General features: G+C 38.2%; 1 protein-coding gene across 2 annotated transcripts in view; it reads right to left on the bottom strand.

Moving 5' to 3' along the window:
• Positions 1-7,149: 7,149 nt before the first annotated feature.
• The window catches only part of ST7L (suppression of tumorigenicity 7 like), a 60,825-nt gene continuing 43,364 nt past the window's right edge, over positions 7,150-24,610 (bottom strand). Inside the window, exons 10-12 of one of the 2 annotated variants that reach the window (XM_080915241.1) lie at positions 14,957-15,107; positions 11,472-11,564; positions 7,150-7,583 (exon numbers count right to left, since the gene is read on the bottom strand). In XM_080915241.1, coding sequence (XP_080771367.1) covers positions 7,405-7,583; positions 11,472-11,564; positions 14,957-15,107 — 423 coding nt within the window. In that variant the 3' untranslated portion in view covers positions 7,150-7,404. The remainder of the gene's footprint in view (positions 7,584-11,471; positions 11,565-14,956; positions 15,108-24,610) is intronic. The other variant, XM_080915242.1, reaches the window with a different exon arrangement.

Below are 24,610 nucleotides of genomic sequence, written 5' to 3'. Positions count from 1 at the left end.
CTGAGGGTTGAAATTAAAGATACAAATCACCTCTGATGTGTTACTGAAATCAAAAATATACATAATGACTAAAAGCAGTAGGCTGTCTTATGTATTGTGAAATTGTAGGTAATTAACTTAATTCCCAGCCCCAACTCTGTAAAATAACCTATCTTCCAATAAGGATGTAAGTATAAAGTCTTTAAAAATAAATCTGAAAATTAAAGTGCTTAATACCTTAAATAATTTTAATAATTTGGTTCTTTCTGAATATTAGAAGTCTGATTTACCAGGGAAGGACATGAAACTCTACTTGAGAAGAAAAACCTAAAACATATCCTCAGGATTATAGCTTTCTTTTGTATTACGTTATTCTCTCCATTTAAAGAACTTTAATGCATCTGCAAGACAAAGACATTTCAAAACCAAGAAATAAGTAGATTTTCTAGACAGAATTCTATTACAGACAGGATGATGAGTGTGGGATAGGCAACCATATTAATGTCTAAGCAGAAGTCAGCAGTCCACACAATGCAGCTGATGAAGTAATACACTTGTTAGTAACAGTGACAAGATGCCCTAAGCTGTGATACTGAGACTCATTTTTATTAAGAAATGATTAAATACTCCAGCAGAAATACTTGCAGAACATTTCTGAGAATGTCATTTGACAGGTGTGAGGAATACAGGGCCTTCCATAAGCTTCAGATTAAGCTCTGAGGAAGTGATTGGTTGTGACCCATTTGTTTTTTTGTTTTTTGTTTTTTTGTTGTTTTTGTTTTTTTGCTCCCCACCTTGAAAGATTTCAGTACTTGAAAAATATGAAGAAAAAAAAAAAACCCAACAAAATGAAACCAACAAACAAAAGACCACATGCAACATCATAAATATCTAAGTCTGGATTTATTTATTTATTTATTTATTACGATGTTTATGTCTTCCTCAGTTGCTTTCAATTTTATCTTTTGAGAAAGGGTCCCTTCACTGAACCTGAAGCTGCCAATGAGCTCCAGCAACTGCCCTGTCTACGTGTACACACACATCCAATATCAGGACGACAGTGGAACCCCTGTAGCTGTCTTTTTAAAAAAAACATGGGTACAGGCTCAAACTTAGATCCACATACTTGAATATCAAGCCCTTAACAACTGAGCTCTCTCTCCAACCCATCAATCTAGACATATTTGAGGGAACACAAGGAGACTATAGCAGATAAAGTACCTATAGGAAGCAGATGGTGTCTTTTTGTTTTGCTAAAAGATTTCAGAACTGGAGCTAACACTCAGTGGCAGAGCATTGCCTAGTATGCACGGGGACTAGATTTGGTTCTTAGCACCAGAGGAAGAAAGGAAAGGAGGGCAGGAGGGAGAAATAGATGAATGGATATCAGACTATTCAAATAAAGACTCTGGGGGCAATAACAAAGGAATAAAATTGTAAACATTTTAAAGTTTTTATCTGGGGCTAAAGAAATGGCTCAGCAGTTAAGAACATATATAGCTCTCACAGAGAACCAAGTTCAATTCCCAGTGCCTTCATCAGGTGGCTTACAACCACATGTAACTCTAGCTCCAGGGTACCTGATCCTCTAGCCTCCATAGGTACCTGTAGTCATGTGTGCCCAGACACACAGAGATATAAACACACACACACAAACACACACACAGACTCACACAATTTAAAATAATTAAACAGATCTTAAAAAAAACATTTGACTTGTCATATCATAGGCTCATCTCCAGAGTTTCTGGAAAACATCTCAGCTGCATTACTGTAGTAATAATATGATTACAGAACACTATTTTGCAGAAATTTAAGTTTAAAATATTTAGAAGATAATTTCCAAATAAGTGAAGAAACAAATTTGTCAGTATCATTTTTCTTTCGTTCTTTTCTTCTTCTTCTTCTTCATTTTTTTTTTTTTTTTTTTTTTTTTGAGGCAGGTTTCATGTAGCCCAAGCTCGTCTCCCACTTGAAATATAGCTTAGAATGACCCTAAACTTCTGATCCTTTTGCTGCTACTCCCCAAATGCTGGGGTTAAAATCACCATACCTGGTTCATATAGTACCAGGAATAGAGCCAGGGTTTTGTTTATTCTAGGCGAGTACTCTAACTGAGCCAGATCACCCAGCTGTCATACTTTTGAATGTAATTCTATAATATTAAGCAAAGAGATACCATAGATTTTTAGCATTAATTAGGTCAAATGGAGAATATAGAAAATATTCTTTCACCCATGAACAACTTTCACATCACTGATTATGATGATTAAAAAAAGAAAAAACCCAAACTAAGAAACTTTCCTAACAGTCATATAGTCTTTTACTTTATACTCACATATGGTTATAATTGTTTATCAACTTCCCTAGCTCTTAAAGTGAACTTTGCTCCTAGCATGGGAAATAATGAGAGATAGTGGATAAAAGATATTTGGCATTTATATGTGCTTATTATTTTAAAAAATGTAATTTGGGAAGAAAATTTTTAATTATTTTTAGGAAGAATCCCCAGTGAGGCATTTTGTGGAGAGGTCCTTTGTTAGTATAAGAACTGACCTTCTATATCTTTGGAAATCATGCAACTTGGCTAACGTAGTCCTTGAAGAATTAATCAAGCAAACTGTAAGGCCCTGGCTACAGTGGAGCCAGCCAATTATGAGTTCCTCTGACATTCATCACTGGTAAATCCAACTACATTTTCCCACATAAAGACTAGGGGAAATATGTGGAGACAAGGCCTGTTTCCAACCCAGCGCAGCTACAGTGTGCTCTCAGAGAAACTCAAGGAAGTAAAACAAGTTATTTGCTAACTCTTTTTGATATGTGCCTTAACTATAATACCTTTTTCTGCCAATACCACAGTGACTGACTACTTAAAACTGGATGAGGACTTTGGCATTCAAACCCATTCCTCAATGCAGAGCATGAGAAGCCTAGCCTCGAGCCTGAATTCATCTGTAAGTTAGTGGAATCCCCAGAGAGCATCTTTGAGTCTTTGTGTCAATGCCCTTCCAGCTTTGCTAAGAAGAAAGCTCCTTCTGCAGCACAGAACTGAAAGGAGCCAGGGCGGATGAAGACTGGCTCGCTAAGGAAAGGGTAGTGCTGCTCTTAAATAAAGAGGCTCCTTTCAGATAAGCAGAATCAGATTCTCAGAGCTGGTTTGCTGGCTACCCTTTCTTTGAACCCTCATATTTAACCCAGCAGGCTTCAAAGCAGGTGAGAAAATGACCTACCACTTAAAAGCAATTTTTCCTTTTTCAGGAATCCTGGCCTTGGAGAATATCAGCTCTGGTATCAGTACATTCCACATCTCCAGGGATTTATGCAACCTTTTCATTGCTCTGTGCATAATGTCAGATGAGGTTTTCATCTTAGCCAGGAGAAAAATACCCTAACTTGCTGAAAACTAAGTCTGGTTCCTCATAGTTTTATACTATGAAAGAGGGGAGAAGGTGCTAAAACCAGCGGTTTCTCTAGCTCATTCGTTCTCTTCCACATCTTTACGTTTGATACACAGTGAGGATTATTAAAAATTATTCATCTCAGGGATGGGGATGTAGTTCAGATCGTAGAAAGCTAACTTACCATGCTCAGAGCTCTAAGAATTCAAGGTCATCCTTAACAACATAGTGAATTCCAAAATGCCTGGGCTACATGAGACCTTGTCTCAAAAACAAAATATGCCAACTCATTCATCTCCAGTGCCAGACAACATAAAAACACATTTTTATAACAAATATATATTAAGAAAATCAAACAGAATTTGCTTTAACACGTGAGCTAATACAAAAAGATGCTAGAGAAAGAAGATAAAATGGTAATGACCAAAAATTTAGATTTAGTCAGGCATGGTGACACATGCCTTTAGGCCTCGACACTCTTATGAATCCCTTGAGATTATGACTAGTCCTGGCAACAAAATGAGACCCATCTCTAAAAACAACAAAGGGGAACAGAAATGGGATAGGAAGATGGAGAAATAATAATTTGTGTGTTTTCTTAAGTGGCTTTGCCTTATTAAGAAGCAGGACAAATACATTTCATTAGCTTTTACTTTATATTGTCATAGATCTGATAACTTGTTCTATTCTAAACAACAGTTTGCAGGTACCAGGAATCAGAAACATTTTTTCCTCTTTTCATGGTACACACACACACACACACACACACACACACACACACACACACACACACACACAATGTATTAATTGCATATTCTAATTATTTAAATGGCATCCAATGATCATTTTTACTCTAATTACTGTGGGAAAACTTATTTTGAGCTTATCTTCCAAATGTAAAGGGGTAGACTTTCCCACTGTGGCCTCTCTTTAGTGGTGACATTGTTTGCAATCAGAGGGGATAATGCTCACTTACTTCTTGAACTTGTGGAAAAACAGTTCTAAACAGTTGATATATGTTAAACACATTTACCCCCAACAAAATCCATGTAGTACTATTTCTTCCTTTATAACTAAGACAAGAGAAGGCTGCATAACTTACAGGAGGTTGCATAGACAGTAAGTGTCAGGGCTGGAATCAGGCAAAGCAGTTTGGTTCCAGAGTCTTGCTCATAACCACTCTGCAATGCTGCCACCTCTCCAGCCTGATAAGGCAGCGTGCTATCCTGGTGTTCCAATTCCTCACATTGGTGGCCAGAATAACTGGTGGTGGTGGTGGAACAAGGCTTCTTGAGCTTTAAAAGTGCATGCAGGATAAGCTGGGGATCTTGTTAAGACTCAGACTCTGATGCAGGAGGTCTGCAGTGAAGCCTGAGCCTATGCTTTTTTTAACAAGCTCCTCAAGGAGAGTAGTGTTTCTCGTGCACAGGCCAGACTTTATGAAGTGGTGAAGAACTAGTTCCTTGCTGCATGTCTTCTGTCAAAGCATTTAAGTGTTGTGTATTATAAGGGCAAACTGCCCATTCGCAATCATTTTCCATTGACTCCTACATAGGACCTGACTTTAGAATAGCTGTATGCCACATACTGTCTCTTCAGTAAGTATGTGGCTTTTAGAAATCTAAAAATATACGTGTAATAGCCATTGGGATAAAATGTGGCTGTAAAAGTTTACTGTCAGCAAGCTTTTAAATATTATATATCACCAACTATACAAACAAAATATAGTATAGAAGTGTCTATTGTCTAGCAACTAAAATAATAATATATTAGTAACTTTTGGTCTAAAAAAAAAAGGAAGCTTCTACTTTAAAAAATGTAATTTCTCATTCTCATCTCTGTTAAGAGTTCTAAGGAACGTGCGCTATGTAACCTTAATGCTCTCTCCTGGTGCCATTAGTGACCTCTTCAGCGAAGGCTGCTACTATACGAACATTGATGAATAGAGAGAAGTACATGATACTACTCTCTGGGTTAGCCAGGACTTCAGGGAAATACACTGCTGACTGCTGCATCTTTGTCACAGATTACAGATCTCCTGCTCTATTCCCCTTCCTACTCCACTGCCTTGAGAAAAACTCATGAACCCATCTCTCTCACTGCCTGTCTGAATCTTTTAAATGTGTAGGTTAAGTGCCTCCCTACTTCCTTTCTTCTCTTCTAAGTGGATAGGATCCCCTTTCTGGTCCATTTGTCCATGCCCTCTCACAGTGGGGTCACATCAGTCTGAGACACACTTATTCCTCATCAGCACCCCTACAAGCAACAGTAAAAGTCATTACCAAGTTTCCTTTCCTCACTAAGAGGAAATGGAATAGTCAGTCTGCAACCCACATCTACACTCCCTGAGCAGCAATTGGAATTCATTTGTCTTGGAGCCTGACTCAAAATCAAATTCGGGCTCAGGGTCCTAGGTCTAGAGCCAGTGACATCTTAGCACATTGCACAGGTAACCTTCAAGGAAAAGGGGAGCCAGTGTCCATAGCACTGGTGCTTTAAGAGCCAACAAATCTGTAAGGCACAAAACAAACTATTCTTTTTCAGGGGTTGTTACTGTTGACCACTCCCCTATCTTCCAGATAGGGTTTCTCCATGTAACTCTGGCTGTCCTGGAACTCACTCTGTAGACTGGCCTTGAATTCCATAGAGATCTGCCTGCCTTTGCCTCTGCCTCTGTCTCCCAGTGCTGGGATTAAAGGCATGCACCACCATGGCCTGGCTCAGAATAAACTATTCTTACGGCAGAAAAAGAAACTATAAGAAAAACAAGAAATTATAATGTAATAAATAAATAAATATAGAAATATTATATATATAATTTCTATTCTTCACATAAATATAAAAAATATACCACTGAATATTTGGGAATATGACAACAGCACTTTCTTTTGATTCCTAACCCATTCCTGGTGATAATGCTAGGATTTAAAAGGGATATATATTTTTTATTTGCTTATGTTTATAGTATGATTGTTGTGTTTGCGTGATCCTGGGTACACATTCATCATGGCATGTGTACGAAAGTCAGAGAACAACTTTGTAGACTTGGTTCTCTCCCACCTTTATATGGGTCTGCACTTAGATTGCTTAGATTAGGCTTAGCAACAAGTATTTTTACCTGCGGAAACATCTTGCCACCACCTCAAAAACTGCATATAAAATATGCAAATTGTTAAAACAAAAGACTATTAAATGAAAACATTTTTGGTGACATGAATTAACACACTTATATAGAGGAATAAATAGGGACACCATTTTAAATGTCCGTCCTCAGCAGGGCAATGGTACTGCACACCTTTAACCCCAGCATTGGGAGGCAGAGGCAGATGGGTCTCTGAGTTTGAGGCCAGCCTGGTCTACAGAGTGAGTTCCAGGACAGTCAGGACTACACAGAGAAATCTTGCCTCAAAATAAGTTAAGTGGAAAGAGAGAGGGAGGGAGGGAGACAGAGAGACAGTGTGTCCTCAGTCAAGAAATAGGAAAGCAATTCAAAATTGAAGGGTTTGAATTAAAATAAAGGCTGACACACAGTCTATACTTAAGGCCAGAACAAGAAAGGGTCAACAAAAGGATGCAGAAACTAGGAGAACCTTTGAGTCAAGAAACACACCCTACACATGGGGAAATATCCCACCTGTGCTTTCTATGTAGTTTTACTCTTGAGTTAAAATCAGCAAATGTTTTGAACTCATGACATCATTTAAATGGAAAAGTCGAAGTTTTGTTTACAAAATTAGTAGTTTTTAAATACCAAAGAAAATACATTAATGATAAAGAAAAACTGTATCATTCTTTAGTTGGCAAGGAATGTTGTATTAATCACTAAAAGTAATCACAAAGGCCAACTTTATGTTATAGCATTGTACTCTTAAACTTTTAAGCAACAGAAGTAAGTTCACATCACCAGAACTCGTGTTTGACATATTTATGGTAGAAGCTTTACAGTCAGTTCTTGCCGTTTACAAGTGTCTTTCACTGCTCGTGTGGTTAGCACAGACAGACAGAAATGCTTTCCTGTGGTGGTTTATAAATACTCCACACAAGTCCTTGAGATCATACTCACAGCTTTAGCAAAAATGCCCATGACTTCAGGAAACTGGTGTGTGAGAAACGCTATCATTGCTGTAGAAGAACAGAGCCCTGCTGTAAAATGGATGAAAAAAGGAAGCTCCTTCTTCGGATAAACAGAAACATGATGAAAAGCTGCAAGGGAAAAGAAGGAAGAGTGAGTTTTATTTCAGCTTAAACCAATCTTAATATTTTAAAATCAAATCTAGCTTTGAAAATTAAAAACATGGTTAAAAAGAATAAGAACAAAGCTAAAAGCATGCTATTCATTTTATCCACACTGTCAGATGATTATACTGGGGTCTGGGGCCAAAACAGCATCGTGGGAAAGAGTATGGACTATAAAGTCATGCTGAGGTGGTTTTGAAAAAGAGTTGGTCCCTTATTAGCTGTGGACTAAAGCCTGTAGAAGTTGCTATGGAGTTGTTATGATGAATAGTGTAAGCACTTAATAAATGTGAGTTGTTATTAATTCTTGTTCATTGAAAGCTCAGCAAGTAGTGTAGAGATAAAGAGATAGAGATGTCTTGGAGGATTTCCCAGAATCACTGCTTAACAAGGTTACCCAGTTACTGCTGTGTTCTATGTGCCACACTTCACCAAGTGCTATAAAACAGAACAGAAACCAACTACTAAGTACTTTGGCTCATTTTATCATATTTTACACCTAAGTATTTTTTTGTGTGTGTGTTTGAGAATCTCATTACCGATTTTTATTGAAGTTCTTATATAGTATTCAAAGTACTTGCATAACAACAATCTGGAGCTAAGCCTTTTAGAGTGCCCAATGCACAGTAGGTGCTCAATAAATTTCTTTCAAACTGAGGGCTATGTGAAGACTTCATTAGTCAGAAAGTTGACTAGGACACCGACCCAGGAATTCCTGATATAATATCCTGTGGCAGTAAGGAATGACTAATTCCATGCTGAACCAAGGTCAGCTATAAATTTTACTTTTTAAAAAATATAACAATTAACCAAGTGTCCTTCAATAGCTACAATATTTTGTATATCTTATGTTATACTCAGAAAATATATAGCAAAAACTAAATGCATTTAAAAAATTCAGAAGATTTCCAGAGCTTTCCAGCCATATTTCATGGAAAACGCATGAAAGGACTGAACTTTGTAAATGCTAAAAGCATCAGAAATGGTCAATGTTGCTCTCTTAGCACCCAAAGAACCAACAATCAATCCCTTCTGCCCTATCTCTCATCCCTGAGAGGCTGACTTCTTCCAGGAAACAGAGAAACAAACTCTGGTATTTCAGAAGGCAAGGAATATGACAGTAAAATTAATATTAGCTAAACCCTAAAGCACTTTATGATTTTAAAGTTCTCATTTAATTGTTGAAATAACCTCAAGATAGACATTATTATTTTCATGCTGTAAGACAGAAGACTGTAGAACTTTAATAAGAAAACTTCCTAAAATATGAGACTTTTATATTGTAGGAGAGACCTAATTATTTCTTTTTGGACTGGTTTCTGTAGATCACTTGTCAGTCAATGATTTGCTAAAACATCAGCGTAAAAGATGACTGACTAGTACAGAAACACTCCCTTGGAACAAAAGTTCAAATTTCATCACTGGCTTGTAAAGAAAAATTTATCAGGAGGCATAAAAGATGACAAAGCAGCTATATGAACTAGGGGAATAGTTCAAGTCTCAACTTATGAGTCTATAAGCAAATTCCAGAGAGCTCTAAGTCATATCAAGGTTGACAGAGAATTAAAAACAAAAACCATTAAGTACTCTTGGGTATTAGAACTTTACATCATTAAAAATTTGTTCATTCTACCACAGTCAAAAACAGAAAAATAAACTGTAAGGACATATACTATAATCAAATAAAACCTTCCAGCTTATCCCTCTATGTCTGTGTCCTGGACCATGTATCCTGTCTGCAGTTAAGACTTAATGCCAGGTCATCAAAAAAAAAAAAAAAAAAAAAACTAACTGGGAGCTGGAGAGATGGCTCTGGGCTAAAAGCACTGCTGTTCTTCCAGAAAACCCAGGTTCAGTTCCCAGAACCTATATGGCAGCTCACAACCGTCTGTAACTCCAGTTCCAAGGGATCTGATGTCCTCTTTTGGCATCTTTGGGTATCAGGTATTTATGAAAACATACATGAAGGCAAATACCCATACACACAAAGAAAGCAATTAAAAATTTAGAAATCTGTATTACAAAGAACCCTGTCTGAATTTGTATCTTTTGCTTCTGATATAAGAAAGATTATTATGCAAAGCTAACTTCAATAATAAAAATATAAAGAAAGGCATCCTACTATAATACATTTTGTTGTTGTTGCTATTATTTCATTGTATTTTCTGAGACAAGGCCTTGCTATATGTAGCCCAGGTTGGTCTCAAACTCAAAGTGCTCACTCTCCAGCCTCCCAAAGGGATAGGATTACACTATGTGCTACCATGCCCAGAAATAACACACTTTTATATTAACTGATTTAAAAATGAATTTCTTTGCCTTAAAATCTGTTTATTTTAAAGTGGAAAAACAATAGCCAGGAAAAATAATAGCTAATCTCACCCTAAGAATGCAAATGCAATTTCTCTTCCTAACGAGTACCTAATCGCCGAAGTCAGTAGATTCTCAGTATCTCCTCTGGGAAGTTTCTTCCCCTTGAGTTTTGAGGATGTCTAGTTCTTGCCTACATTAAATCCTACCTACTTTCTCTCTATCAGATTCTTAGAACATTTGTGTCCTCTTGGTTCCAGCCTTAGGTTTCTCCTGACACAATCCAGTGCCACCCTGGAGTATCAGCCTCGTAAAGGACTCCTCTGGTTATCTAGAAATGATGATTCCTAGGTCTCTTTTGTGAGATACAGAGTAAAAAATGTCAGGGTCCCTGACAATTCTATGCAGATATCCTGGCATTTAGCTAACTGGACCAGGCATGAACACTTAGAGCTCTGAGTGAGATGTAGGGCTGGTGAGATGATTTAGTTAAGTTCAGAGTCCCAGCACTCACACACAGAACCCAATGCCTGCAGTCCAGAGGGAGGAAGGCACAATCGGGTAGATCTGGGGTACTCACTGGCCAGCCACCATAACTGAATCTGAGCTCTAGGTTTAGTGAAAGACCTTGTTGGAAAAAATTAGATGAAAAGCCATCAAGGAGGACATCCAGTGTTGAGCTAGATCTGGCTTCCACATGCAAATAGATGAGTCAGTGTTAGGAGTGTCTGCTGCCCTTGCAGAGGCCTCAGATCACAACAGCCACATCAGGCAGCTCATAACTTCCTGTATCTCCAAAATTCTTTTCTAGCTTCTGTGGTCACCTGCACATACGTGTGCAACTGATAAAGAAAAATAAGGTTAAAAAAATTAAGAAAAAAGACGCTATGGTTTGTGTTCTTTCGGATATTTATGTGTTAGAAATTTGCTCCCTTGGGACGGCAATATTATGAAATGGAACCTTTAAGAAATGGATCTAGTAGGAGGTCTTTGGTCCATCAGAAAAGACTGTAGGAAGCAAGCCTCTCCCTTTCTCCCACTTTCTGATTTAAGATAGAATCACTTGCTTATTTGCACATATGCTTCTGCCCTTGTTATCCACATCACTGGCTGATCTGCCAAGGGGAAGCCCCTACTGACAGCCTGAGCTTCACCCTGTATACTCTGAACCTCAAACCCTGTCATGTATTTCATTATAGTAACAAAAAGACAACTAGTAGGGAAAACCTGCTTTCAATCCCAGCATTCAGAGGCAGGTGGATCTCTGTGAGTTCAAGGCTTCCCTGATCTATATATTGAGTTCCAGGCCAGGCATACATAGTGAGACCCTGTCTCAAAAGCAAGCAAGCAAACACAGACACATCAGGTAGCTGGAAACTTCCTATATCTTCACACACACACACACACACACACACACACACACACACACACACACACACACACTCACAACATGCAACAAACAAAAAGGTGACTAACACAGAAGCCAATCTAAAAATAATCCAAATAATTACTTGTAAGTGGAAGAAAATGGCAATATTTACTTACTAGGCAACAGCTCTCTATCAGCAGTCTCTGTGCAGCTGGGGTAAGGGTAAAATAGATGTCCTTTCTCTAATGGGTATGGAATCATTCTAAAAGCTGAGAAAAAAAATACATTAATATTAAATTTATCCCATTTATCATCTATGATATAATTCAAACCTATTCTGTGGACATTTTATAATTTTTTTCACATTGTATTTTATTTTTCCTGGAGAAATATTTCTGATGAAATAAAGTGAACAGAAGAACCTCTAGAAAAAGAAAGCTTAGAGGAAAGACTAGATCTCCTAAGAGAACATGAGTGGTCCAGTCTGAGGCTTAAAGAACAAATGTTACAATGTAACAGTGGCTGGGTTCTTCCTTGCCTCAGCCTCCTCACTACAATAATGGACTTAACTCTACAAGTATAAATCCTGCTTCCTATAGGAGTCTTCAAAAAATTGTAATGTAGATAATTGTTATGGCTTTGAAGCTAAAAGAGTTCTTGCTGACTTAGTTCACCTAAGAGGCTCACTGGGTCTTCTGCAAGAATGTACAGACATATACCCACACACATAAAACAAATTAAGTTTGGGGAAAAAAAAGGGTATTCAAATCTGACTCAGAGATTGTTAAATCTTTTGTCCAGCATCATTTAACAATCAGTGCTAACATAAGGAAATCATTCATCAAGATGCATGAAATGCAGCATAAGTTACACTTGGTGAAAACCCCTCAAGGACTGCAGAATGAACAACTAGCAGTAGAGACATATAAGAAATGAAAAAGTCCCTGGCTTCGAGTGCCTTGTAATCAACTGGAAGAAGCCCAACTACTCACAGGCATTCAACCCCTCAACTGCAATTTCGATTTGATTGTGTTCTCACTGTCAATGTCAAGCACAGTGTATGACTATTGTTAATAAGTGGTTAATACAGAGTCCCAAACTCCTGGTTCACAGGTAATGATGTCTTCATGTCTTATTGGTGGTGTAGTGATGGTGGTGGCGGTGGTCATGGTGGTCACTGAATGTAGGCCCTCAAGCACACTAAGCTTGTACTCTATCATGGAGCCTTAGTAAATATGACTTACTAACTAGTGGGTCCAAACAACTTTAAAAATCTATGTTCTAAGAACACAGCTATATGAAAAACTATACATAAATTTAAAAGTTTTATTATTATTCATTTAAAAGTAATCATATTTTCAACGTAGTTCAACAATTCAGGAGGCCAAGGTAGGAAAACTACACAAACACAAGTTCAGTGTAGGGCTGAATGAAGAGATCCATCTCAAAATAAGACACTTCTTACTAATGAAATATATTTAGGAACCCTTTGGATCCTGTGCAATTTTTCAGCCTTGGGATTGGATTAGATACCACCATCCTCATTTCCTGTTTCATGGTGATTCCTGTCATGCCCCTTCTTTCAGTCATAGCAGCTAACAAAATAAAAACTGCAGGATTAGGAAGACTCTGAATGGAGTTCTCCCTGAGTTAACAGTGTGAGTGGTATCTGACAGATGTGTTGAGTGCTTCCACTAATTATATATACCAGAGTTCTAGTGGGGCAATCAAAAGGCCATTGGCCTGGAGTGACCTGTGCCAGTGTACCTCTGGGAGCTAGCACTGTCTACTGGAGTGGTAAACAGGGGAGGGCAGTGGGAAAGGAAAGGTTCTTTGCTAGCATTTCACATCTAGAAGATGGCTTTCAAGTATGACCATATGTTTATATGTACAGTTTTCATAACATTCTTGGATGACAATGGTCAAAAGGAAAAATGTAACAATAAATTACCTAGCTTGTTTGCCTATTATAATGCAAAGAAACATTTTTAGACATACAATAAAGCTGTAGACCAGCCAGTGAGATCCTGTTTCAAAAGAAGAGGAAGATGAAGGGGGGGAGGGGTCAGCAGCTACAGAGTGTTAGGCCAGCCAAAGAGAGACTGTCTTAAAAGAAAAACCACAAAACAAACAAAACCCAAACAAAAAGCTACTGCCTCACACTACAACACACATGGATAATGTTAACATGTTAAATAAAACAGGTGAAATCTGAAGTGCCTACAGCCATTAGTCAGAACCCAAAGCACTGATGAGGAAGACGAGAATGAAGATCATTATGCACACAGTCTGGGAAGAGGAAAAGGCTCTGGAGACAAATCTAACAATGGGTGCTCAACTGTGAACACTCACAACTGAACCGGACACAGAACTACAGTGGTAAACTTTATGTAATGAATATTTTACCACAATTACAAACTGAAGCCAGGGATGGTGTAAAGCCTTACAATTCTAGTACTTAGAAAGCAGAAGCATGAATCAGAAATTTAAGATCATTCTCAGCTACACAATAAGCTTGAAGCCTGTCTGAACCACATGAGACACTGAGAGAGGGGAAGAGAGAATGAATAGAGTTGCTAAACAGGCTAGTTTTCATTGTCAGCTTGACACAAACCAGAGTCACCTGAAAAGAGGAGACCTCAATTGAGGGATTGCCTCCATCTGACTAGCCAGCGGTCATGTGTATGACACTGTCACATTGCTAACTGCTGTAGGAGGGCCTAGCCCACAGTGAGTGGTGTCACCCTGGGTAGGTGGGACTCTGCTGTGTGATAAATCAAGCTGAGCAAGTCAGAGGAAGCAACTGAATAAATGTTCCTTCTTCTATGGTTTCTGCCTAAAGCTCTTGCCTTGAGTTTCTGCTCTGGCTTCCTTCAATGATGAACTGTAAGCTGTAAGATGAAAAAAAAAAAAAACCCTTTCCTCCTCAAGTTGCTATTGGCTATAGTGTTTATCACAGTGACAGAAAACAAACCAGGACAATTGCTATCAGTTATTAGAAAATAATTCATGTTATTCACATCTGAAAACAAAACAAAAACCAGACCATTTTTTAATTTTTATTTTTCAAAAAACTGTATGTGTCTGAATCTTTGCCTGCACGAATACGAACATATCAATGTGTGTCTGGTGTCACTGGAGAGAGAAGAGGGCAATGGATTACCTAGAACTGGACTTAGAGGGGATGCTGGGAACCAAACCCAGGTCCTCTCTAAGAACAACAAATGCTCTGAGTCATCACTCCTGTTCCACAAACCAGATTTCTTTTCTTTGTAGTAGAACAGGACTGTGCACAGCTCAGTGATTCAGTGACACAGCATGTTAGTTTTAACCTCCTCCACCTCATCACAAAAAGAAAGCAAAGCAAACCAACCAACCAACTACAAACAATAATAAACAAACACATTTTAAAAGCTTATAAACTAAAAGGAATGCATCTTCATTTTTTTCTCATTAAAAATATTCAATTTAGCAAAATACTTTAACAGTTCCTTATTCTGCTCTTCCTAAATGTGACATCAATATACATTAAGTTATTTTTTCTATAAAATATAATGGCACAGAGATCATTTGAAACTACACAGTCTCATTTTAAAAGGCTGCATATGGATGCAGTGACCACTAAGACAGAGACCAGCATTCCATCGGCAGGAGTACTTACTGCCTTCCCATGTACACTGCAAGAGATTCAGGGCACCTTCTATTCGTTTCCAGTGTTGCAGATGAAAGAAAGCATAGGCAATTGCTTCACTATCTCCTCGCTTCAGAATGTGTTCTGGAGGTAAGATTAAACTTTTCATCTCTAGTAAGTACTGCAAAACAACACATCCATGCCAAGAAATTAAAATTGTGCTAAAAGGAAACATACACAAAACATTTACTCAAATGTTACAAACTGGTTTAAATACATACATATTAAACTTAATAAAATGACAGGCAGTTCCAACTGAAAACCTATTTAAAGTACTTGTAATACTTTCAAGCCTTCAAAGTGAAAATTATCCTATAGGTAAAAACAAAGTGACAAACAGCTTATGTGACCCTGCTAAATACAAATGGGAAGTTAAACTCAAATAATGTGAGAGCATATACTTTTCAAGAAACAATTAAGCATAAAATCACATAACACAGTTTCTCAAAAATACTGTGTCATCGATTTTGTTTCCTCTTATTCCCATTTTATGGTGGGACACTTAACTATGAGGGGGTCAATTAATTAATATTCACTAAGTACGAAATAGTATACTCAAACACTAAAAAACCCATATCATAATATGAAAAACAGGTTTCTTAAGGAAATAATTACAATCAAACTGTGTTAGGGACCTTATAAAAGTATAAGCAAAATGTGGAATAGGAAATATTAATTTTATCAAGGTTTTAAGGCAGCTTTGATACCTAATCCATATAGCATAGAATTAGATTATCTGAAATACAGAATCCAAGTGTTCTTTTAAATATTAAAAAACATGGATATCCATCAGCACAGTCAATTTGACACATTCTCATTACCTCAGGGCGACACTGGACCTTTGAGAGCGTTCTCAATGCCTTGTTTTCTAACCAAGCATTAACCTAATTTCTGTCCCCAAACTGCCTATCTGAACATTGTATACAGATGGAAAATATATTATCCTAACACTGTTATGATAACATATAACATGATACATGGAAACTTGTGACTGGTCTCTTTCATTTAGGCTTTGATGTTCATGTCGGTCATAGCACATATTGGTACCTCGTATCTCTTTAGTGTCAAATAACATTCCATCATAAACACACCATGTTTACTTATGTAGTCACTGGCTGTTAGACATGCATCCTTTCCACTTTTTGGATTTTAGAAATAATAATACTGCCTGGGTGTGTACATCAGTTGGAGAGAGCTTGCCTAGCATTCATGAAGCCTTGGATTTCATATCTAGCACACACCAAATACACCTGTAATCCTAAGAGGTGGAGGCAGAAGGATCAGAGTTCAAGTTTAACCTTGACTACACTACAAGTTCAAGGCCCGGTGGCATACATGAGTACCTATCTCAAAACAAAACACAAATCAGAAAAAGCAAGCAAAAAACAAAAGGGAATGATAATGTTACATATTTACAAACAAGCTTTGGTGTAAATATGTCTATTTTGCTTGGGTAAACACCTTGGAGTAGTAATGTTGAGATATATAATAACTATACGTTGATGGAGTTGATATTTAAAGATGATCAGGATATGAATAATCACACTGGGAGTGAGCAGATGTGGGAACAGAAGCCACATTCAAAGCACAGGCTCATTATAAGCACAGGCACTGTACCACAAAGCACAGAACATCACATATTTAAGACACGGGTGAAGTGCCCATTATAAATTCTTTTTCACACATGGAAACAAATTTTATCTCATACCATTCATTCATTCATTTATTCATAGGTGGTGTCTTACTATGTAGCCCAGATTAGCTTCCAACTTGTGAATCTGCTTCAACCTCTTAAGGGCTAGGATTTTAGATATGCACCACTTATCACGTGCTCAGCTTATCACAAACTCTTGAAGAACACATTCTAATTTTATAATTTATAACAAAAGCATGGGGCTTCAGTTCAGCTAAGTGGTGAGCTTGCTTGGCATGTTCAAGGCTCTAAGCTCAATCTTCAGCATGTCAAAAAGCAGAAACACAGAAGCAAATGCTAAAATCAATATAGTTATAGCTCTAAGACTTTTGTTAAGAAAGAAACAAAGTAAGCCACTGGTAAATCAGATCTAATATTGACTAGACGACTTCAAAAAACACTTAAAAATTTAGTTAGCTAAATTTCCTTCTAAAACTGAGGTCCAGGCACTTCCTTTACAACAGGCTTGGAGCAAATAGCTCAAAAGACTCAGTCACACATTGTGAGATGTACAAATTACAAAGAACACAAAGAGTTGAAGCTGCAATTTTTAAGCTTTCTTTTAAGCAATAAGATCCAGAAAGACTCTTAAAAAAGTTGTGAGGATTTCAAATCTTAAGCCTTAAGTAATACACATTACATACTCACTGTACTAATACATCTAAAATGTTATTTTCCTTGTTTATGAAGTGTACCCCTCCACACAGTACTGAGTTTGGTGCTCACCCTTAATTACTCCTACTCTTGATGTTTCTGGCTCCTCAAGTGTAAGAATGCAGTCTGCTCATCAATTTATTTTAGCAGATGTCACAAACTATGAGATTATTTACTAATCCAGTTTGGGGACTTAACGTTTCCCATTCAGTTTCTTAAAAGGAATGCAGCAGAGGTTGTGTCCTGGTCAGGGAAAGCCCATTTGCTGCCTGGCTGGTTCTCTCTCCTCAGTGCCCTGGGCCTATATTCAGGAGGGTAATATTCTTTCTAATCCTCTCTAATCCTGGCCCATTTTTTTTTGAAACACAGTAAAAGATCACTCACACCAGGCGGCTGTGGGAAAATGGACTCCACTGGCTGACCTCTGACACAATTCCTTATGCTCCTTGCAAGTGCACTAAGAGCTTCTTCAGTAGGAAGCACAGACAGTGTAATCACAGTGGGATGGCATCCTAAGACTAGGTCACAGCTCCAGAGGAGAATTATTCAATTTTTGAATCAGTTCTCTTTTCATTCAGAATGTGAAAGTTAAACAAAATTTACAACATAGTATTTAGTGTGAGTGCATGTAGACAAAGATATTTGGTTAATATTATATCAATTTAATATGTTCAGAAAACATTTTTTGAGCAGCCACTATATGCTTATATTTTTACTGTCAACTATTCTCAGTTTCAATGCACAGTACATAAATAAATATGACATACTTAATAGAAAATTATAATTCAGAAATTTATATCTTAAAAGTTGATTTATATTTTGTTTTGGTTTGAGGGCCAATATTGGCTCAAGTTAATTATTCATAAACATTTCCCTTGCTTAAGGACTTAGCTCAGTGGCACTTGCACACAAGACCATAGAATCAATACCCAGTGTCACCAAAGAATTAAAATGATACACTGAACCTTTCCTTATACTCCTAATGTTTTATTGTGTCATACCTACAGCTAAAATCCTTTAACAGTAATCTTTTTTACTTTTCCCAGAGCATATGTGTGTGCGTGTGTGTGCGTGTGTGTGTGTGTGTGTGTGTGTGTGTGTGTGTGTGTATGTATGTGTTGCTGGGAATAGAACCACCATGCATGTTGCAGAGTAACTCTTATCACTGACCTAAATATCCTTTTCATTTTGACTTTAAACCAAAACATTTTTTTCAGTTTTTAAAATAAAATTTGGCACCTAAAATATAAGAGAAAAAAGTACCTGGTGCAAGAGAGTTAGCTCAGTGGTGCTAAAGCAATTACTGTTCTTTCAAAGGTTTGGGGTTTGATTCTCAGCACCCACATGGCAGCTCACAACCCAGTTCCATATAATATATTGAGAATATCAGGAATGCATATGATGCACATATTTCCATACAAAAAAATTAATAAATTTTGTTTCTAATGTACTTAATGGGCATGGCAGACAGCACACTGTAGATCACGTCCTCCACATGTGCCAGGCCTTGGCAAATGTGCACTTAAAATAAGATATAGCACTATTACAATACTTACTTTATGTTCTCCAGAAATGGCTGTTCAGGAATTTCTGCTATGCAGTGTAAGCTGTAATGCACAACAGAAACTCTATCTTTTATATATTACTACACATTTACTACCAGCACATTCTACAATCCAAAACTGAAATTAATTGAGCTGATCTGATATATGCAACAAAATGTCTTCAAACTCATATATCAGTTTTTATTCAGGACATTTTGTATAGTGTGTGTGAGCATGTGTGTGCACATGTGTGTGACTATGGAGGCTAGAGATCAATGCTAGATGTCTTCTATCACTCTCTACACAAACTTTTTTATGTATTGTTGTAGCTACTATTATTATTAGGTAGCAGCAGCAGCAGCAGTCTGTGTGAGTGCTCACACATGCATACCTGGAGTTGGCTTTCTCCTCCCACCTTTTACATGGGCTCTGGGGTTGTCAAGCTTGCATCACCAGCAAGCACCATTACTGGTAAGACCACCTCACTGGCCTTGTCAACTTATTTTTTGACACAGGGTCTTTCACTGAACCTGGAGCTTACTGTTTTAGCTCGACTGACTGGCCAGAGAGCTCCTTAAACATGCCTGTCTCTGTTATACTTGACAACCCCTCCCCACCCCCACCAGGCTGGAGTTATAGACATAATCCACAACAGCTGGCTTTAGCATAGGTGCTGAGGAAAGACTCAGGTCTCTGGCTGTGCAGTTAGTACGTGACCCAAGGAATCATCATCACCTCAGCCCTGTCAAAGGCCTTTTTTAACTCTGGAGAAACAAAACCAAACTAAACAACCATGAAAAAAGGAAAGAAGGAAGGAAGGACGGAAGGAAGAAAGGAAGGAAGGACGGAAGGAAGAAAGGAAGGAAGGAAGGAATAAAGAAAGGAACGAAGAAATCAACTCTGCTACCTAGACTTTACTTTTATTAGGAGTATAAGGTGAAAAACTGTTTAAAAAGTACACATGTAATATATAAAACAGATATTAACAGAGCTATGCAATAAAGAAAAGTTTTATGTTTGAATAAAAGAAAATATAAAGATAATTATTTGTCCAGATAGATTCCTTTTCAATGCATAGAACATGTTTCATTGTGATGCTGGAGACCAAACACATGTTAATATGCACAGGTTAATAAGCACATGGTAACTGAGCTATGTTCCTAGTTCCTGTCTGTACCAGACTGACTGTTAGATCAAACTGTGTGCAACCTACTTCTTATCCATCCATCCATCCATCCATCCATCCATCCATCCATCCATCCATCCATCCGTCTATCTCTGAGACAGGGTTTCTCTGTGCAGCCTTGACTGTCTTAGATGTAGACCAGACTGGCCTCAAACTCAGAGATCCACCTGCTCTTGCCCCCAGAGTGCTAGAATCAAAGGTGTGCACCACCACCACCCAGCCTGATGTCTACATTTTAAAAACATAACAAACATCTATTTACCAATATTTATTAAGTGCTATATATTAGGTAGAACACTGACATAAAATCAAGGCTAAGGCAAAAAGCTATTTTATTTTTTAAAATAGTTTTCTGCCATGTGTGAGAACTGGTGTTTTATGTTTATTTTGTGTGTGTTGTGCCTGCATGCATATCTGTGTACCACATGCATGCCTTTAGAGGGCAGAAGAAAGTATCAGATCCTTTGAAACTAAAGTTACATAAGTCAAGTTACTGTAAGTCAACATATTGATGTGCGAACCAGACCAAGTCTTCTGCAAGAGCAACAAGTAATCTTAACTGCTGATTCATCTAATTCCCCAAGAGGACCTTTTCTTACCAACAGGGAATAGAAGCATTAAAAACAGCCCCCTCTGCCAAAATATGGCTAGAGTGATGAAGGAACACCATATTGTATTTATTAGTTTATGCCACTCAACCAAAAACATGACAGAAGCAACTTAAGGGAACAGAGGGTTATTGTGGCTCATGATTTTGTCCATCATGGCAGAGAGGACATGATGGCTGATGAATCAGGGTCCACAATGGGGGAGACTATGATGTGGCCTGCTACATCTTGAAGGTCTAGGAAGCAGAGGGTTCTAGCCAGAGGAAAGCCAGCCCAGATTCTCTATGTCTGCCAGTTAGGCCTCATTTAATGTTCAGAATGTTCCGTAACCTCCCAAATTGTGTTACTAGCTGGGGAACAAATGCTCAAACATGTAAGACTAGGAGAGGTCCTTTTACATTCTAACAATAGCATCCTTCCCCCGGCCCCGACGAGCTCATGGCCATCTCATAATTAAAACTGTATTCATCCCAATTTCAAAAGTCTCCATAGTCTTCTAACACTCTTCAAAAGCCAAAAATCTGCTCTAAGACTATGTTTTAAATATGAGGCTATAAAAAAACAAAAGCAATCTGCAGACTCCCACTATACAATGGCACAGATGAAACAGTCTTATTCAGGCTTTGAGAATAACAAAGAAAAACCAGATGAAAGCAAGCACAAACACTTCAGTATCATTTCCAGTGTCTACAGTTCATGGTAGCATCATCTGAATTCCAACAGGCTTGGCTACTATTTGCAGCACAGGTGGCTACTCTCTTGGGTCAATCCACTCAGTGCCTGCAGCATTCTTTGATAGGTATGTCCCTGGCATCTCCAATGAGGTCTTTACTGCAACCTAAACTTCACAAACACAGCATCACACCTTGAGTTCTGGGGGCTTTACTATGGAATCTGACCCTACTCCATATTACCTAACTTTGGAGTTTTCAACCTTGTGTTGCATACTTCACTTTCGTGTCCTACATGTCTGCAAGTGCAGCAACACAGGGATGATGCCAAGTTCTGCTGCCAGTTTGAGAGGCAGTCTCAAACTAAACATGCCAGACCATGGTTGCAGAGGCCTCTGTACACCTATATGCACACCAGGGGAAACATGTCACTAGGTACAGCATACTGTAAACAACAAACTGTCTTTTCAGGGACTCTTCCTTCTAAAATGGTCTCCAGTTGCCAGGTGGTGGTGGTGCACACTTTTAATTCCAGCACTTGAGGCAGAGGAAGCCAGATCTGAGTTTGAGGCAAGCCTGGTCTATAGAGTTCCAGAACAGTCAGGGCTACACAGAGAAACCCTGTCTCTTCTCCAGTCCATACCCTAGACACTTTAATGTGTGGGGTCTTGCCTAGTACAAAGTGTAAAGCCTTTTTAAAGGTACTAACTTAGCAATTATAGTGGCTACTTTGTCCTCACTGGCCTTGTCTGTAACTTTAAGTTCAAGCTCCTTTCCTAGACAAAATGTATAGTTTTCATATGTCTCTGCTCTACTCTCTGCTTTCTTCACTGTGAATCTGGAAGAAAGCAGTAAGTGTGGACTATATCACAGCCTAATTGTTATGTTGTCTTAAAATTTCCTCCATCAAACAAATTAGTCCAGTGTGTGTGTGTGTGTGTGTGTGTGTGTGTGTGTGTGTGCATGAGAAATTAGTTCTCTTTCCACCCTGTGTGTTCTGGGGATTAAATTCAAGTCATCATATCTGACAGCCAGTGTCTTTACCCAGTGAGCCATTTTGTCAGCCCTAGTCTATTACTTAATTCAGTCTCACTCAAAATTTCAGGACACGGGCAGATTGTAGCCAGACCTATTGCCAGAAATGTAACATGAATAGTCTTTAGTTTTAATACTCCTTATTCCCCACTGAAAGTTCATGAGCTTAGCCTTCCTTGCTTGCATTTCTAGATATTCTGAGCTTCAAAACTACCAGAATGGCTCAGTGGTTAAGAGCATTCACGGCACTCTCAAATGTCTCTAGTCCATAGCCCCAGTGTTTCCACATCCTTTCTACAAACCAATTATAAGCATGTGGTCAGATTTATCATAGCAACAATTCATTGCTGGTATTCATTTTCTTTATTACTTCATATCACCATGACCTAAAAGAAGCTATTTAATGGAATGGGTATACTGTGACTCTCAGTATGAGGTATATAATCTATTACTGAACGGAAGGCAAAGTGACTGATATGGCTGGAGATATGGCATTTGAAGCAGGAGATTGAGATATGGCTTGTTGCATCTCAGAACAGGAAGGAGGGAGCTTGAGCCAGCCTAGAACCCTCAAGTCCTATATTTGCCATCTAGACCCCATGTCCAAGATGTTTAGTAACCTCCCAATAGAGCACCACCAGTGAGGAACCAAGTGCTCAAATTTAAATGCATGAATCTATAGAGAATATTTCATATTTGAACCAGAACACTGGCTTCAGCTTAGCAAACTAACAAAGACTCCTTTAAAAATAAGACAGGATATGATTAAGAGCTTAGAGAGTGGCAGATGGAGGAGACATTGAATGTATGTACAGTGGCAGGGAGATGTAAGACACAACCAATCCAGAAACAGTGACATGAGATAAGAAGCAAAGCAGGTTGTAGGAAGGCTAGAGATACTGGAGTCAGCCTGTGACGAGCTGCAATCACTGTAATACTAAAGGGTTGGTGCTCACCCTATAAACAACAGAGATCACAAAGAAGTCTTAAAGCAAAGCGAGATTTTCTGGTTGGACAGAAAACTGGCAATACAGTGGAGAGGGACTAATAGCAGGAAGATCAATGGGGAATCTGACTAGCCACCCACACAAGAAATGGTGATGTTTTTTAGATCACTTCTCTAAGTTTAGAAATTCAAAGAAAATACTGGGCAATTGTGTGAGATACACTGCTTTTGGAAAATAGGGCAAAGAAACCCTGAGTATGAGGTTAACCTTAGATTCTTTAGCAAATTTAAGACCAGCTGAATCTACATAGCGAGACCCTGTCTTGAGGGGGGTGGGTAGAGGATAGGAATATAAATGTCTGATAATATACAATAAACAGAAATAATGGTTAATTCTAGAAAAGTAAAGTTAGCTAAATAAAGAACCTTTTGTTTTTATTTTAGAAACATCTGAAATACTTGACATTAAAAAAAAAACTCTTTGCTTCAATAATAACATTCATTCATTCATTCATTCATTCATGTTTCCAAGACAGGGTTTCTTTGTATAGTCCTGGCTGTCTTGGAACTCACTTTGTACACCAGGCTGGCCTCGAACTCAGAGGCTTGCCTGTCTCTGTCTCCTGAACACTTTTCAAAAGTTGGAAGTGGGGCTGGAGAGATGGCTCAGTGGGTAAGAGCACTGACTGTTCTTCCAGAGGTCCTGAGTTCAATTCCCAGCAACCACATGGTGGCTCACAACCATCTGTGATGGGATCTGATGCCCTCTTCTGGTGTGTCTGGAGACAGCTACAATGCACTCATATACATAAAATAAATCAATCTTTTTTAAAAAAGATTTAAAAAAGTAGGAAGTGAAGGGGCACAACAGTTGAGGAGGATGGTAATGCCTAGATCTGAAGACTTTTCAAAGGGGTAATATGCTAATCCTTTGGAAAGGGCAGGGAAAAGTTGATATAGGAAAGCCAGGCATGGTGACATTCCACACGCACTTAGGAGGCTGAGTCAAGGGCACTGCTGTGAGTCTGAGGCCAGCCTGGTATATACATAAGAAAGAAAGAATGAATAATAGGGGTAACAAAGCCATAAATCAAAATGAAAAAAATAAGAAGAAAGAATACTTTAAAATACATTTTAAAAATTAGTTTGAAACACAATATCTGAAATACTTCTAAAGGATGAAAACAGGAGTCTAAAAATGAGAAGCAAAACAACATTAAAAGATATAGACTTGGAAATTACCAGCAAATAAAATATAGCTGGACACAAACCAAAGCCAGCATCCAG

The sequence above is a fragment of the Micromys minutus genome (assembly GCF_963924665.1).
Source record: "Micromys minutus genome assembly, chromosome: 4".
NCBI classification, from domain to species: domain Eukaryota; kingdom Metazoa; phylum Chordata; class Mammalia; order Rodentia; family Muridae; genus Micromys; species Micromys minutus.
This window is presented reverse-complemented; position numbering and strand designations above follow the sequence as displayed.